Source organism: Arachis ipaensis, chromosome B7, assembly GCF_059453495.1.
Source record: "Arachis ipaensis isolate K30076 ecotype BB chromosome B7, ASM5945349v1, whole genome shotgun sequence".
In the NCBI taxonomy this organism is placed as follows: Eukaryota; Viridiplantae; Streptophyta; class Magnoliopsida; order Fabales; family Fabaceae; genus Arachis; species Arachis ipaensis.
The window spans coordinates 382,211-398,411 of record NC_142442.1 but is presented as its reverse complement, the minus strand read 5'-3'; the positions used below and the strand labels follow the sequence as shown (position 1 = coordinate 398,411).

Sequence of the window (16,201 nt, the reverse complement as noted above, 5' to 3'; positions counted from 1 at the left end):
TCCATTTTAGGTTCAATTCGTGTTTTTACACTTTCACACCCATTCATTCACACTACTTGCAGCTGATGATATGAATAGATAAGATGTTTAGTTTAACAATAATACTCTAGCTTGATTTGACTCTTTAAACTATACGCAAATCACAGCTTTAAAACATTTTGCATGAGAGTTTATGCTTGTGTCATAATTAAGGATTAGGAACAGCTAAAGGTCTAAGCAACAGAAAGTAGCAGCTGCGACCCACACGATGATGAGTAATGTTTGTAGTCGTTTAACATGTCATTTCTTACAAGGCTACACCAAGGAATGTCCAAATGAGGCCACAGTCACGAAAGAGTGAAAAGAGATACAAAAGGTTATTGCTGATAGTGATTTTTGCTAATGGCAACAACTGGACAACAACAACCACCAAGAGTAACAAAAGATTTGTTGTAAAATATACAATACATTTTAGTGGAACTTAAGACTGGTCAATACGTTGTTGTGCACGGGATCAGCCAGATGATCAAGGAGGTTTTGGTAAGGGCCAACTCCTGTCACAAGACCTTGAACAAAGTAACCCAAGATTGCTAACATGGCCAACCTCCCATTCTTCACTTCCTTGAGCTTCAAATCCTTCAAGGATTTCTCATCCTTGCCAAAACCAAGGGGGTTGAAGAAAGGTCCTCCGGGGTAAGCTGGGTCACCGGAACCTCCAAGACCCTTCTCCAGTCCTAAGAAGTATTGCTTTCCCATGGAGCCAGGTTTGGCCCAATCTTGGAACCTTCTGTGCTCTGCAAATCCCATGAGTGCCATCTCCAAGACAAAGAGTGTATAAGGGTCTGCCCAGTAGTTGTATGTTCCTGCAGGTGGGATCACACCGGTCTTGAACCATGGCAGTGCTGTCTCCTCCGGTATCAGACCAGCCTTGCCAAGAATCTCGGGTGCTATGGCACCGACTGCACCCAACATTGCGTAACGACCGTTGATGATCTCTCCGTATGCCAGCCATCTTGGCTCAATGAACCCTCCTGTTCCTTCAGGGTCTGAAAGTCCAAGTGGATCAAATCCATAGTCACCGGGGAGGCTGCAAATTCATGACAATGATACCCAATTATAATTCTACTATTCATAAATACACACAAGTAGACCAGTAACAAAGAGTGGTATAATTGCTAGGTTAACATTTCTCTAAGCAGAATGGAACTTTACCTGCCATCCAAGTAAGAGAGAGACTGTTTTGATGCAAACCACAAGGGTCTGTCTGCTCCTTGCTGAACTCCAAACGAAACACATAAGGCTTTGTTAGTATGCATTTCGATTAAAACAAGCACATAAAACAGAGGACCATTGAAAGAGGATGATGACCTTGACAGGTGGAGTGGAAGACGCCCTGACTAAGAAGGAGGCCCTTTTGGAGAATCCATTGGGTCTTGATCCAAAGCTCTGCCTGGCAGCCTCGCCTGAGAAGGTAAGAGATGAAGATGATACCAGAGCTTGTGCAGCCATGATGCTTCTTTGCTGCGGCCAAAGAGAGTTTTGTTCTAAAATGTTAGATTCTGGGGAGGAGGAGGATTAAGAATGAATGATATCTCAAGTATCCTCCAATAAGCACGAGGCATGGAGATATGGAGCGAGCTAAGCCACTACTTGAGGCCCCCACCAATGCAACTCCTGGTCCATGTGTCGTGTAATATTGTGTGGATGAGCCTATGATCTACTTCTCCAACCAACACTATACACGTAATCTCATGAATCCGATAAGGGATATTGTTTTCGTTTTTGTTTCCTTCTATGTATGTGTGTTGGCTTCATTAGTTCATTGTATCCCGTGTTGATAGCTCTCTCGCTCTACGTGGAATTTTTTTTACCACTTGCTCTTTTTCTTGCCTCAAAATTTATGCGGAACGAAGTAGAAGAAAATTCTCAACAGCATAACATATTAAATGTGAAGATGGTGTTATATGTTACTTCTTTCTTGTCCTTCTCAGATTAATTACCCAAAAAAGAGTCGCTAAAAGGCAAAAGCAAATTTACAGTTTTAATTTCTATTAAATACTACCATTATTATATTCAATTTCATTATGCTCTTAGTGTTGTATTTGACAGTAGAGATATATTATCAGGTTCCTAAGTAATTTTTATTTATCAACTAAACTAAAATACAATGGAACTCAATGTATCCTCACTTCTGTGGATTTCTTAAAATTTGCAGCAGTAAAGATTGCTCATGCGATTCTATATTCTTCCCAAAATCGAACGAACTCATCATCTGAATATCCAACCAAGGTCAATAACACTCTGTATTTAGTCCACAGAATCAATCCAGGCTGTCCAAATCGCACGGTTGTCAACCAAACATTAAAAAATATGCAGCAGATCCTTGAGCAAAGAGGGTACAACTTTCAGCGTTACGGATCTATTGAAGTTGAAACATCCAAGAAGAAATTATTATTATCCCTGATATAGCACTTGTGTTGATTTTCGAATAGAGGAGTGCTACGGAGCCAGCAACTTTTGTGATTTGTAGCCATCAATGATGATTTTAATGGTGTGAGATTGGTGTGAAATTTCATCCAATGGCTCACTTTTCTTTACTAGTTACATGCAGGCCAGAATTTGGAAAAGTTGCTGGCCTCCTAGACTTTTCCTTTCGGATATTCATAACATGTTTTAGTGGAGCCAGATGAAGCAGATGCAAAAACAGCTGGAGTCGCATATACATTTATAAGATGCAATTCAAAGAAAAATGACATTTGACGATGTGTTTGTTCTTTATTGTTTTGGACCTCCATTTTAGATAATCGGATAGCCAAAGAGACTCAAATTTCAAATTCAACACTATTCTGGTGAAAATGAGAAGATGGGAGAAAGACCAAAGATAGCTATGAAAATGACGTAGGTAATTAGATAGTACCTTAGCAATAGATCTCCAAATGCTTCTATTTTTTTGAGATAACTTTACCGTTCGAAACCTAGCCATTGAAATGGCAAAGCTTATAATACATCCATGGCAAAAATCCAATAACAAATGCAAATCTCTTATGTCTTCACCGAAAATAAATGCCACTGAAATGCTATTTCTTTGTTGGGCTCTGAACTGTCTGCCTCGTAAGAACATAGCAGTCTGGTGGTGTGATGTTTGTATAATAGTTCTGGATTGTTTCTGTGATTTCAAACCCAAATTTCTTATAAAAGTTTATGGCATCTTCGTTATTTGTCTGCACATGCAAGTAAACCTCAGAAATGTTTTGCTTGGAGCAAAGATCAAGTACATGATTCAAGAGCTTTGTTCCTGCATAAAACCAATTACAAAACTTGCCTCAATCAACTTTTGTTTAATAAAAAAAATAAAATAAATCATGCAGACAACAAGTTTGAAGGGAGATAAATTTTGAATAAAGAAAAAAGGGTCGGCAGAAAAAAACTGATATGTTTCTCATATGCAGTTATGCACTATGATGCTTAATTGGGTGTTGTGATAATGTGCACACACATTATAATGAAAATGATCAAATAAACCTCCAGTTAGCACAAGAGAAAGATATTGAGATTCTTCCTTACCAATACCAAGCCCACGGTAAGGTGCCAAAACACCTAAAGTCATAATGTAAACCCGGATTTGTCCCCCATTTTCCTTCTTCTCAAGCCGGCATGCAATTGCACCAACACATATGTCACTGTAGTATGCTGAAAGACAGTACGAAGAAAACAAGTGCTGGGTTATTGTTGTATCCAATCTTGAGCACACGCTACATTAATGGAAACGTTAACACATTCTACAGGTTTCATGTATTTGTATAGCAATGAATTGAATACTAGGTATATCAACCTTATTGGTGTGCAACTAAAAGCAAGTCATTCAAGTAAAACTTGGATATCAAACTTAGTCCTAAGAATATTCGGTGTACAAATACTACATTAAAGGGTGTTTGAAGCAATCCTAAACTGTACTATTCAGATATATTATATCTACCAAACAAAAAAGGAAAGGGTTCTGTATTCAAATAAAAATGACATGTTGAAATGAATGAGGAACGAAATAGAAGTCCCTCAAACCATGAGCACACTTAACAAAGAACGAGCTACCAGAATATAAAAGCATTCCTTCGGAAATACATATATGATTAGTTATGCATTGCAGTAGCTAAGCTACAGTGGACTGGATTCAAACCAAAATAAAAAATGATATAGCAGAGAAACTATGAAGATTTGCATATAATGCTTGGGCATGAAACGAACCTAGTTTAGTGAATTCACCGGAAGCAAGTGCATCGGCATAGTATTTTTCATTGTAACGAACAGGGAAAAGAGCTATGTTGAGCTTCTTGAGCTGCATTAGGTTCTTGTCCCTGACTCCGTCGAGTGAGATTGAGACTTCACGCCCAGCTCCCATTCTACAAATGGAAACATGGAATATGCTCATCGCAGGAAACAACAATTCAATACGATAAAATTCAACCCTTCCCAAATCCCAAACCAGGCGCCAAGATAAATAAGATTCGGCTGGCAGAGACATTAATGGATAGAGCGTGAGAAAAGGGAGCGTCCGTACCTGAAAAGAGTTTGAATCTGAGAAGGGGCTGAGTGTAGCTTCGGAATCAGAAGGAACAGCACCACCAGAGAAACACAAGTGGAGTGGCGTGGCGGTGGAGAATAAGCGTGACACATTTTTAAACCTAGAATCAGGGATTATTTTGACTTTTTACAATCCCCGTTCTATTTTCAGCTTCGTCAGAAATTAAAATGAGACTAATAAAATTGGATATTTATAAAAATTGAAATCAATCTGGTTGAGATTAATGAAATTTCGTTACATTTGTATCCTCTTTTAAATTTATGTAAAATGATGTAATTATTAGAGTTTATTATTTGACTATAAAATATAGTAGTCTACAAAAATTTATAAGCAAACAGACAGAGATCCTACAAAGATTTATTAACAAACCGAAACCTCTAAATAAGTAAATAACTATAAGAAAATTTTATCATGATAAATTATCACCGACTCACTTTATAATACCTTAAGCAGCAAAAATATAACTAATTCTTCTAAGCCACGACATTTTATCATATCAACAAATTGTCAAATTATATTCTAAACAAGCAAACATATTAACTTTGTTTATGATAGTTTATATATTTATATGTAGATATATTTTTGGGTTATAAGTGTAAATATAAACATTTTATATATATTTTTTTAAAGTTTGGGATGAAATTCGAACTCAAAATTTTTAGATAAAGAAAAAAGATTATGCCGTTTGAATTATAGCTAGTTGACAAACACTTTATATACCTTGATTGTATAAGAATAGTTGTTCATATAGCTTTTTTGTGTATCAGCATTTAACCTGCAAATATTATCACTTAACAAAACAAATTGGCAAGGACTAAAAATGGTCAATTTTGTGATTTAGTAGACAAAAGGAAAAAAGAGAATAAGAAAAGATAAAGCAATAAAGCAACAAAGCTGCCAATGCGGAAAAAAAAAAAAAAAAAAAGCCTGATAATTGCTTTGTAACTAAGAAACACAACAATTATAGTCAGACTGCGAATGTGGGCGAGGGTGGTAGGAATGTAATCCATGCAGGGGAAATTTAACTGAAACGGGTGGTCCGGTGTATCGGCCGTGAGGGAGAGAAGAGAAAACTAACTCTACTCCCAGCTGAGCTCAGCACATCTCAGCTCACAAGCCCCTTGATTGGCTCCAGCAAGACATTCTTGCTAAGTTAGGGCGTTAGGCTTGTATTAAGATTCTAGCTTCTTCATTCATCGTGTCCATGTTAAGTGATAATATTTTAACATTTTATTTGCAAAACCTAAATTAAAATTATTAATTTTGATGGCATTGACTCTTGAGAGTAGTTGAATGGTTGAAACCATTGTTGTTTCCGGCTCTAACGGTATTAAACGCTGCTGGAATGTAGAAACGAAGTGCCACAAGACCCCTATGAGCGAGAGTATATATAATACTGTGTTGTATTAAAAGGGAAGGAAAATAGATTAGACGATAAAGAAGCAGAAAAGGGGATCACCTTATCATTATTCATCCGATCCGACTCAGAGCAATGGCTCATTCTGCAGCAATTACGTCAGCTCCTTCTTACTCTCTAACTGCACTCTCCTTCACTACTACATACTCTTCTCCATCTGCAATATTCCTCGCTAAGCCCTCATGGAACCCCAAAATCCTCCATCTCCGGAGCAGACCACCAGTCAGAGCTGCCGTCTCCATCGAGAAAGAGACGCCAGAAGCCCACCGTCCAGACACCTTTCTCAGAGAATCCGACGATCAGGCCCATTCTTCTTCCTCCTCCTCTTCTGTAAGGGCCCGCTTCGAGAAGATGATTAGAGAAGCTCAGGACACCGTCTGCACCGCCCTTGAGGCCGCCGACGGCGGGGCCAACTTCAAGGAGGACGTTTGGTCCAGGCCCGGCGGCGGTGGCGGCATCAGCAGGGTTCTCCAGGACGGCGCCGTTTGGGAGAAGGCTGGAGTTAATGTCTCCGTTGTTTACGGCGTCATGCCGCCAGAAGCTTACCGCGCTGCAAAAGCCGCCGCTTCTCCTGACGAGAAGCCTGGTCCTATCCCTTTCTTCGCCGCTGGAATCAGCTCCGTAAGTGTTTCCCCCATTCAATTCTTTTCGATTTCAGATGGAATGGGCAATGACATCAACCTTTGTTCAGGTTTTGCATCCGAAGAACCCATTTGCTCCAACCTTACATTTCAATTATCGCTATTTTGAAACTGATGCTCCTAAAGGTAATGGCGCCCTTGCAGATTATGATTTTCCATTCTTATTTCGGAGCTGTTTCTCATGCCATTATTACTACTGTTGTCTGTCATATAGCTCAAAATCTTACATATGCCAATTTCTAAGGTAATTGTCTTGCAAATAAGTATCTGCATAAATTTGCTGCTAATGACTGTGTAACCCTGTTGCATTCTACAGATGCTCCCGGAGCACCTAGGCAGTGGTGGTTTGGCGGGGGGACTGACTTGACTCCTGCTTACATTTTCGAGGAGGATGTTAAACACTTCCATTCGGTATATTCTCAATGCAAAAATATTAGTTCATGACATTTTTGTGGTTTAGATTTAGAATTTTAGGGAGAAAACAAGTCAAGTAAAACACTAATGAACCATGGTTCTGCTGTTCTAAAATGGCACTTCACATTCATGTATTGCTTCTTATGTTTTTTTTTTTATAGGTAGATTTGAAGTGTTGGATGGGTTTACCTGAATCTGATTCCTATAGCTAGTTTCTTTTCAAAAATAAGGCATCTAAAATAACCTTCTTTATTAGGACTAGTTTCATCGGGGGTTTCTGCATGCAAATGCTTGAGAATTCTGCAATCAGATCAATTTACATAATTCTATTTTATTTACAACAAACCCTGACAAGGAAAGCGAAATCCATCCGTTTGATGCTTACTTAAAATTCTTCAGAGGATTTGTTTTTGCCCTTTTGGAAACTTGCACTTGAGCATTAGGCTCATTTGCTACCGTATATTCCCCCCTCCCCCACCCAAAGAAGGTTAAAAGAAAAAAGAGTGAGCTTATTCTTGTTGAAACAAGAGCAATTTATTTACTTCTATCGTTCTGAATTACAGACTCAAAAAAAGGCTTGTGACAAGTTTAATCCTGATTTTTACCCCCGCTTCAAGAAATGGTGTGACGACTACTTCTATATCAAGGTATGACTCTTAATTCATTTTGAAATAAGTATTGGTTCAGTTGTAGTCTTAGGATCTATTTGACAAACAGAAAATAAACAAACATATTAAAAGTATGTACTACTTATTCAGTTGTTCATTTCAATTGAAATCCTTTAGTCTGTCCATCATCATTAATTTTGATTAACTTTGTGTGTGGATTATACAAAATGGGGAACAAAATGGTAGTAAATAGTGAATATCGATAACTGTTGGTGAGAATCAGACAAGGGAATGGGAAGAAGAGTAAATTCAAGTGGTAGCAAGAGATGGTACTATTGCATGAAAAAGTACATCGAGCTGATGAGACGTTATATTAAGGAGAGTTTATATACTAGTGTGTGAAGGGAGGATATATATATATATATATGAGGAACAAAAACTTGATATATCTATTCCCGATTGATTTGGTTTAGAAACTCAAAATGCAAATACACAGGTCGGATCTCATTGACAATATTGAGATTGAAAAACTCCACTGTATTTACCTTTTTATAGTCTATTACTCATCGTGCATGGTGGTCCCATTTTCATCATAACAAGGGAGCCTGTATAATATGTAACTAGATGGCTCCTGTAAGCGTTCTGTCAAGTTTTGGGGGTTAGAGTAGATTCAGGGTGTGTCTATAATTGAACTTTAAGTGCATGACAGAGTTGATTCAGTGTGTGTGGGCATAATTGAACTTTCAAGTGCGTGACATATTCTGTTGTTGATTGTTTTTCCTTATTTTGTCTCTTATTTCTACATTCAGCATCGAGGTGAAAGGCGAGGACTTGGAGGAATATTTTTTGATGATCTGAATGACTACGATCAGGAGATGCTTCTTTCCTTCGCGACTGGTAATTGCTTGCATTTGCATGTAAAATGGATACTTCTAACTAGAAAGACATTTCATTCATTTTTTCCCCTTCCTGTTTCATGCTTGTTTAAACTATGGTTTTTCTCGCAGAATGTGCAAACTCTGTTATTCCTGCATATATTCCTATCATAGAGAGAAGGAAGGATTTGCCCTTTACAGAGCAGCAGAAAGCATGGCAACAATTGAGAAGGGGACGATACGTTGAATTCAATTTGGTATAGTATTAAAGTCCACTCTCTCTAATACACACACTCACACAAGGCTCTATTCTTTCTCAATTCAAGGTGACATTCGAGTAATCAAAATTATGGCAACAGGTATACGATAGGGGTACCACATTTGGGCTTAAAACAGGAGGCAGAATAGAGAGTATTCTTGTATCTCTCCCACTGACTGCTCGATGGGAATATGATCATGTAAGATTGTAGATTCTTTTCTTATTTTAAATACACTGGATATTTTGTATCTCCTAATTTTCTATCTGTGAAATTGATACTGAAATGGTGTTATCTTTTTGTGCTCAGAAACCAGAGGAGGGAAGTGAAGAATGGAAACTCTTGGATGCCTGCATCAACCCCAAGGAGTGGGTGTAATTTATGGACTTAGCAATGCCCCTAATTTGCTTCGTTGTTTATTAACCAGGGAGCTTGTTTCTTCTTTCGGTGTATATCAAGTTCTTGTTGCAACGAATACAATTCTAGCTTGTACACTGAATTCAAATTAAACGTTTTGCTAGTTTCATTTTTTGTAGTGGGTGAAATGGAGAAAATTACAAATATCAAATATCTAAACTCTATCTGTAGCAGTACCAACCATTATCCTTTACCTATCCAAAATATGCTTAACAATGTTATAATAATGCAAAGACTGTCTCTTCATTTGAGCAAAACTTAAACTTGATTAATCTAGTGATGAGACAGAGAATGAAATAAACGCGGTTCATTAAAATGAGGATTTTGTATATAGGTCCCGAGCAAGTGGATGCACATTCTAATTTGGCATTGCTGCCGTTGACATGTTTCTTAGTAATGTCAATAAACAAAAAAGTGGGTAGCACATTTATATACCAAAAAGAAGAGAGTCCCTCGAACACTATATACTGCCAGACCCAGATGTGGATGGATTTGCTTCATCATGAGAAGCAGTCCTGGTAGGCCAATCAAGGAACTTGTAGCCTGCGAGTGAGGGTGGCAAATAGCTCTGTGTTGCTGAAGGGTTGTCTGGAGGGTATATGTATCCCTTGCCATATCCAATGTCCTTCATTAGTTTGGTTGGAGCATTCCTGAGATGAAGGGGCACCCCTTCATTCTGCCCAATAGATTCCCTCACCACCTTCTGAGCAGCACCTATTGCTCTGTAAACAGAGACAGATTTAGGAGCCAATGCCAAGTAGGCGACACACTGCGCAAGAATGACATTGCATTCTGGCATTCCCAGGAAGTGGCAGGCCTGATAGCAAGAAACAGCCTGATTGAGAGCTGAGGGATCAGCCAAACCAACATCCTCACTTGCAAACCTTATGAGCCTGCGTGCAATGTAGAGAGGCTCTTCCCCTCCTTCCAACATTCTTGCCAACCAATAAATCCCTGCATTGGCATCACTCCCCCTCATGGATTTGTGGAGCGCGCTGATCAGATTATAGTGCTCTTCCCCAGCTTTATCATAAGCAAGATGCTTGCACTGAAGTGCCTCCTTTGCGTCATCGAGTGTAACAGCAACAGCAGCAGCCTTGTGTTGCTCCTCTGTGGATTGGTTAGCAGGTTGTTGGAGCCTTGCAGCAGCAGTAACAGCAGCTATCTCGAGAGCATTCAGGGCGACACGAGCATCCCCATCACAGTTGTTTCCTATGAAATCCAGAACATCCTGGCTCACATCAACCTGACAACCAGCGCTGTGAGTCAACCCTTTGTCGGAGTCATTGACAGCCCTTCTGAGAAGCAAGGCAACATGGTGGGGCTTGAGGGGGTTAAGGGTAAGGACCCTGCAGCGAGACAAGAGAGGGGTGATCAAGTGGAACGAAGGGTTCTCGGTGGTGGCTCCGACGAAGACAATGCTGCCATCTTCAATGACGGGCAAGAAAGAGTCCTGCTGGGACTTGTTAAATCTGTGAACCTCATCCACGAACAGAACGGTTCTCTGGTTGCTCTTCACTCTCAGCTTTCTGGCCTCGTCCACGGCGTCCCGGACATCTTTGACGCCGCTGGTGACAGCGGATAAGGAGACAAAGCGATAACAAGGGCATTGGTGATGGGGAAAGGAGTTGACGATGGCTCTGGCGATTGTGGTCTTGCCGGTGCCGGGGGGACCCCAGAGGAGGATGGAAGGGAGACGGTTCCGGTGGATGGCGGAGCGAAGGAGGGAAGTGGGGGAGAGGAGATGGTCCTGACCAAGGACGTCGTCGAGGGTTCTGGGGCGGAGGCGCTCGTATAAAGGCTCGTGGGCGTTCTTCTTGGAAGAGCGAAGAGGGTTGAAGAAGAAGGAAGATTGAGGATTAGGATTAGGATTAGGATTGGGATTGGGATTTGAGGAGGGTAGTGTTCTTTGGCGTTTTGAGAGTGGGGATGCCTCGTCGTGTTGCTGTTGCTCAACATCAATTGCTTGCCCTTCTTGCTTCGAGTGCGAGTGGAAAAACCGTTCGATCTTGGGTTGCGTGGGCGCCGGCGGTGGGGAAGATGAAGAGTTCGATTTGTGAGTTAGGATCCATTCGGTGGCTTTGACGGTGGATCTGCCGCCGGTGGCAGCCAAGGCTTGGGCGGCTAGCTCGTTGGGGAAGCCCATGCTAAGCAGCTGTTGCATCTCGTTCTCCATTCTGGCAAATGCTATTCTGCTCTCACATTATTAATGCTTAGGGTGTGGCTATCTGACTCACTTTGGGATGGGAATCTCAGCGCCTTCCTAATTGCTATCTTCACCGCTTCACCCATCTTTTCTTTATTCCAAATTCCATCCCCCTTTCCTTTTGCTTTGGGATTCTAAATACCCGCCATTTCTTCTTAATTCCTATTTCCTTCCATTTCATTTATATTATTATTACCGCCATAAGTTATTCATTCATTTTGACTCGCTTTTTCTAATTTCCAAATCGATTATATTTACTTCATCTTTATACATTAAATTAAAGAAAAGTATAAGTAACAAACAAGATTTTTTAACAATATGTAAACAATGTGAATTAATAGAGTTAAAAAAATAAATTTAATTAGTAGCATTAAATTAGGATGTAGTGTATTTTTATTTGATTGGTGATTGTTTATGTTGTTCAAAATTTTTATTATTCTCCTAGCACCAGCTTAAATTAAATAGTTCACTTCAACTTGTACTCCAATAGTTTATGAGTTGAACAATAGTATTATTTTCTCTGCTTATGTGGTGACAACGGGTCTGTGCATGGATTCTCCCTTAGGCTGGGTATGTTTTTAAGAATAAGACACTGAGAATAGGATAGAATAAGACATTGATAGATAGAGATACAAAATTTTGTTTTCTTGTATTCTGTTTAGTAATAAATTAAAATAAATTATAAAAATTTAATTTATTTTAATTTTTTTCATTTAAAAATTTTGAGATAAAAAATATAACAATAAAATATATAATTATAAAAAATTAATAAAAATAATAAAAAAATAAAAAATAAATTATGTTTCTTGTTAGTTCTGTGTCCTTTTTATCACAATGAATACAAAATACACTAATTCAATATCTTTAGATACATTGTCTTTGTCCATGTAAACAAACGCAGTCTTATATACTTGCTTGCTTCTACGTCGGAGGCACCTTACAAATTACAACTGATTCCATGACAATGACTGCCCTTCTAAATCAGAACCAAACTCATGCACTTCAACGGATTTTTAAACTCCACTAATTGCAGCCTCTATATTTTTTTTTTTCTTTTTTTTTTTAGTCTGGTATTTGTTTATTTTAAGGACACGGGCGGTCATTCAATACAGGCTCAACTAGAAAGCACACTTTGGAACTACAAAGACACATATTAGTTCAAAGAAAACGGGCCTCTTGAGGCTGTGTTTTTCTTGGGCTATGTTTGCTTTTTGGACATAATGAAGGAAATCTAATTGAGACCACGCACCGGAGAGGTCTAGCACAGATGGCATACGTAAATGCAGCTTCATCCTTTTCTCTACCCACTACAGGTGGCGCGAAGGAACATGTCCCTTTACCAGTAAACATTCTTTAATTAGCTTGCGTAGAGCTGCTTTCTAGTTTCTTCAAAGTTACACGATCTTTCTAGATAATAGTTGGGAGTTCTCAAAAAGCATAAACTTATGGGACTAGGCTATTAGTTATTTTGGTTCTTTCTGTTTGGTAAATATATGCCTCTTGCAAGCTGTAACTGGTTATGTTTCATCATATACTTTAAGTGTCTATCATATAATAACTCTTAGCCAAACCAACTATCATTAGTGTTAAGTTGATTTATATTTATTAAAATTAAAATATCTAATATAATCTTACACATTAATAAATTGTTGAATTTAATTCTTACATTTATATTTATTTTTGTATTTTTTTAATTTAAAAATATTTTATCAAATATAATTATCATTATTTATATTTATTAAAAATTATTTTTAATTTAATTTATTAAATATATATACTATAATTTTTTATAAAATTATATTTTAAAAATTAGTTTTTACAAATAATTTTTAAAAAATAAAAATTCTACTGAACCAAACCTAAATGCAAATCTCAACAAAATCCCGAAAGTGCAGCCAAAACAGAAACAAATAGAACACATAACATACAGCACATACAAATACAATATATTAGTTAGGAGAATTTTTTAGTATCTATAATTTTTTTGCCTATATTGGTTAAAAGTAAAGATAGAAAAAGATAAGATTCACTCTTATATTTTTGAAGGTATTTACTTAAAGGAATATGTTAAAAATATTTTGCGAAGATTTTTGTGTTAAAAATATTTTTTATTTATTTAGTCATATTTTAGAAAAATAATATTTTTATAACATATCAAAATCAAATTTTATAATTCATCATCTAATAATAAAAAAAAATATTTTTATATAAAGACAATTATAAAATTTTTATGGTAATATCCACCATTTTTAAATTTTATGTCTAAAATTTAGACAGCATATAAAGCACCTTATATTTAACGTACATTACATTTCTAGGCAAAGAACTTGATGAAACAGAGGCTGATAACAAGGAAAGGGATTAGTGACTGAAGATTGCAGCACATAACTCTTGCAGCTAACCATTCAAAACAAAGAAAAATAAACCAAAATGGCTTTGTTAACTTAGAATGAAGTGTGTATAACAAAATGAAAGAGCTGAGACGGCGTATGGTTGCATTGTGAATTCCATCTGGATATGATGGTTACAACTTACAAGAGCAGTTTTGATTCATACATTAACTTGATTATCCATTAAATAATCAATCAAACGCCCCAAATGAGAGTATGAACATCCACCCTCTTTCATGGTACTCCTACACTTTTCACTCATCTCCTTCATTCTCTTCCTCACCTCCGCATCCGTTAACAGATTCCTTATTCCTTTCTCGATCTTCTCCGCACTTAACACCCGGGTAGTTCCAAACATCAACTCATGCTTGAATTCCAACGAAATTTCCACACCCAGCTTCAGCTCACGCACCAACTGAAATGCATTGGATTGCTGTTCCGCATAGAGCGGCCATGCCGCAATGGGCACACCATAATATATGCTCTCCAGCGTAGAATTCCAGCCGCAATGCGAAACAAACCCACCCGTGGCTTTGTGGGCCAGAATTTGGGCCTGAGGGGCCCATCCGATGACTCTTCCAACTTCTGCCGTCCGATCCAGGAACCCATGAGGCAGAAGCTCTGTGAGCTCAGGGAGAGAGTAATCAGATGGCACGCCCATGAAAGAGTCCTCAGGTGGGGGTTTGCGCAGGGACCAAAGGAAGCGGGCCCCACTGTCCTCGAGAGCCCGCGCGATCTCCCTGACCTGCTCCTGATGGAACCAACCTCTGCTCCCGAAGCAGAGAAACACTACGGAGGAAGGAGGTTGGTCGTCGAGCCACTTGATAATGGTCTCCGAAGCAGGCTCGTCATCCCCGCTGAGGTTGAGTATGGGACCCACCGGATAAACAGGAAAAGCAGCATCGTGGAAAGAGTGAATGGCGTAGGATTCGAGCTCCTCAAAGGTGTTTATGATAAAACCATCAGCTTCCTTGAGGCCGCTGGCATACGACATGAAAATCGGGTCCCATTGCTTTCGCGTGAGGAAAGTGGGCATATTTCTCCACGGGAATGGGTTTGCGAAAGTGGGGATGGTCAACTCCGAGTCGGAGTCCTCCCACTCGTAGGCTACCAGATTGTCCCGGACACGGAGCGTGTGCATGTGAAGGGTCATGCCAAAGAAGGTTGCTCCAGAGGTAAAGAACACGAGGGCAGGGACACGGAAGTCCTTGGCAATCTCAATCATTGAGGTGAAGAACATGTCGAGGACGAAGGCGGCCAGTGGCGGGGCGGAGGGGGAGCTAGTGAGGTTGGTGACGGCTTCTCTGACGTGGGGCTTCATGAAGTCGATGAGAGGGGCCATGGAGGTGGCTCTATCGGAGTCTGATGAGGGCGGTTTGGGAGTGTAGTCGGGCAGGTTAATGACGTTTATGCGGTGGGACTCAGAGTGGAGGGAGTTTGTTGCTGTAGATGTGGTTTTGGAGTCAATATGGGAGTTGATGAGCATGATATTGACGGTGAGACGGTGGTCGTGGTTCACCAGAAGCTTGGCGAACTGGAGGGAGGAGAGCAGATGACTGATGCCTGGAGAAGGCACCAACACCACTTGTGCTGCTTTCTTGTTGCTCATCATTAATTTCCACTCTCACTCGATCTATTATTTTAACAAGCTATAAATCATGTGAGTTGTGAGATCTCTATATAGGATCCTTGTTTTTCAACGGTCAATCAACGTGTGTGGAAATTAGAGTGTGAACCTGCCCCGCTCCGGCTGCTTGTCCGTTGTGGACCATGTATCATGAGCTTCTTGTCCCTTCCTCAGTTCCTTGTTCCTTCTACCAAAAGGATAACATCCATCCTAACCGTATATAATATTAGTGGATACTTTTAACTAATGCTTCACTCTCATCATTCATATCCGGTCCCATATTTGCTTGTCGGGATCATCTCTGCACGGTTACTTCTTAATTAAGGCTTAGCTTATTTTATCCATTATTAGAAGATTCTCGGGAATATTCACTTTTCACCGTAATATAGTATTAGTATGGGGAGACTATGTCATTTGAGCTATAATTCATTGGCTATATATAATTTATTTTTATATTTTAATATTATTAAAATATTATTAGAGTTATTAGTAATTGAGAGTTAAGTTAATAATGACTAGTAATTAATAAATAAAATATTTATAATTAATAAATAAAATATTTATAAAGTTAATTGATAATATTTCTGTAAATAAAATGATTTTTGTATTATGTAATAACAACTTTAAAATAACAACTTTACATATAATATAATCTTCTTATTCTATTCTTCTCCTAAAATTTTATTCTATTCTTCTCCCAAAATTTTAACATGATTTCAGAGTTATGATATTCTCTTAAAAAAAACAGATATCATTTTTTGGGTAAAACTACCACATTTTCTTGCACAAAG

At 38.7% G+C, this 16,201-nt stretch overlaps 5 protein-coding genes across 5 annotated transcripts; 1 reads left to right on the top strand and 4 right to left on the bottom strand.

The window, feature by feature from the left end:
- Window positions 1-248: 248 nt before the first annotated feature.
- Window positions 249-1,643, bottom strand: LHCA3 (PSI type III chlorophyll a/b-binding protein). Its single transcript, XM_016310967.3, has 3 exons — window positions 1,348-1,643; window positions 1,192-1,253; window positions 249-1,066 (listed from the first exon to the last, which is right to left on the bottom strand). Exons 1-3 carry the CDS (start codon window positions 1,486-1,488, stop codon window positions 451-453), a joined length of 819 nt encoding a protein of 272 aa, XP_016166453.1. The 5' UTR covers window positions 1,489-1,643; the 3' UTR covers window positions 249-450.
- Window positions 1,644-2,861: 1,218 nt separating this feature from the next.
- Window positions 2,862-5,559, bottom strand: LOC107609729 (Acyl-CoA N-acyltransferases (NAT) superfamily protein). The gene is made up of 4 exons (XM_016311745.3): window positions 4,535-5,559; window positions 4,222-4,376; window positions 3,544-3,669; window positions 2,862-3,274 (listed from the first exon to the last, which is right to left on the bottom strand). The coding sequence occupies exons 1-4, from the start codon at window positions 4,648-4,650 to the stop codon at window positions 3,057-3,059; spliced, it is 615 nt and encodes a 204-aa protein (XP_016167231.1). The 5' UTR covers window positions 4,651-5,559; the 3' UTR covers window positions 2,862-3,056.
- Window positions 5,560-6,050: 491 nt separating this feature from the next.
- On the top strand, window positions 6,051-9,360 carry LOC107609106 (oxygen-dependent coproporphyrinogen-III oxidase, chloroplastic). The gene is made up of 8 exons (XM_016310941.3): window positions 6,051-6,596; window positions 6,667-6,742; window positions 6,933-7,027; window positions 7,594-7,677; window positions 8,448-8,535; window positions 8,646-8,770; window positions 8,873-8,971; window positions 9,080-9,360. Exons 1-8 carry the CDS (start codon window positions 6,051-6,053, stop codon window positions 9,146-9,148), a joined length of 1,182 nt encoding a protein of 393 aa, XP_016166427.1. The 3' UTR covers window positions 9,149-9,360.
- Window positions 9,361-9,479: 119 nt separating this feature from the next.
- LOC107609105 (AAA-type ATPase family protein) lies at window positions 9,480-11,534 on the bottom strand. Its single transcript, XM_016310940.3, has one exon. It carries the CDS (start codon window positions 11,361-11,363, stop codon window positions 9,648-9,650), a length of 1,716 nt encoding a protein of 571 aa, XP_016166426.1. The 5' UTR covers window positions 11,364-11,534; the 3' UTR covers window positions 9,480-9,647.
- A 2,280-nt stretch (window positions 11,535-13,814) lies between these two features.
- Window positions 13,815-15,617, bottom strand: LOC107609252 (anthocyanidin 3-O-glucosyltransferase 2). Its single transcript, XM_016311138.3, has one exon. It carries the CDS (start codon window positions 15,393-15,395, stop codon window positions 13,944-13,946), a length of 1,452 nt encoding a protein of 483 aa, XP_016166624.1. The 5' UTR covers window positions 15,396-15,617; the 3' UTR covers window positions 13,815-13,943.
- Window positions 15,618-16,201: the final 584 nt, after the last annotated feature.

Excerpts from the sequence above, each read along its gene's own strand:
- LOC107609105 (XM_016310940.3), bottom strand. The coding sequence starts at position 11,363 with ATGGAGAACGAGATGCAACAGCTGCTTAGCATGGGCTTCCCCAACGAG.
- LHCA3 (XM_016310967.3), bottom strand. The coding sequence starts at position 1,488 with ATGGCTGCACAAGCTCTGGTATCATCTTCATCTCTTACCTTCTCAGGC. Across the intron at positions 1,254-1,347 it reads CTTCCACTCCACCTGTCAAG|CAAGGAGCAGACAGACCCTT; the intron begins GTCATCATCCTC and ends TTTGGAGTTCAG. Across the intron at positions 1,067-1,191 it reads CTCTCTTACTTGGATGGCAG|CCTCCCCGGTGACTATGGAT; the intron begins GTAAAGTTCCAT and ends ATGAATTTGCAG.
- LOC107609252 (XM_016311138.3), bottom strand. The coding sequence starts at position 15,395 with ATGATGAGCAACAAGAAAGCAGCACAAGTGGTGTTGGTGCCTTCTCCA.
- LOC107609729 (XM_016311745.3), bottom strand. The coding sequence starts at position 4,650 with ATGTGTCACGCTTATTCTCCACCGCCACGCCACTCCACTTGTGTTTCT. Across the intron at positions 4,377-4,534 it reads CAGATTCAAACTCTTTTCAG|AATGGGAGCTGGGCGTGAAG; the intron begins GTACGGACGCTC and ends TTCCATTTGTAG. Across the intron at positions 3,275-3,543 it reads TTACCGTGGGCTTGGTATTG|GAACAAAGCTCTTGAATCAT; the intron begins GTAAGGAAGAAT and ends GGTTTTATGCAG.
- LOC107609106 (XM_016310941.3), top strand. The coding sequence starts at position 6,051 with ATGGCTCATTCTGCAGCAATTACGTCAGCTCCTTCTTACTCTCTAACT. Across the intron at positions 6,743-6,932 it reads TGAAACTGATGCTCCTAAAG|ATGCTCCCGGAGCACCTAGG; the intron begins GTAATGGCGCCC and ends TGCATTCTACAG. Across the intron at positions 8,771-8,872 it reads GATACGTTGAATTCAATTTG|GTATACGATAGGGGTACCAC; the intron begins GTATAGTATTAA and ends TTATGGCAACAG.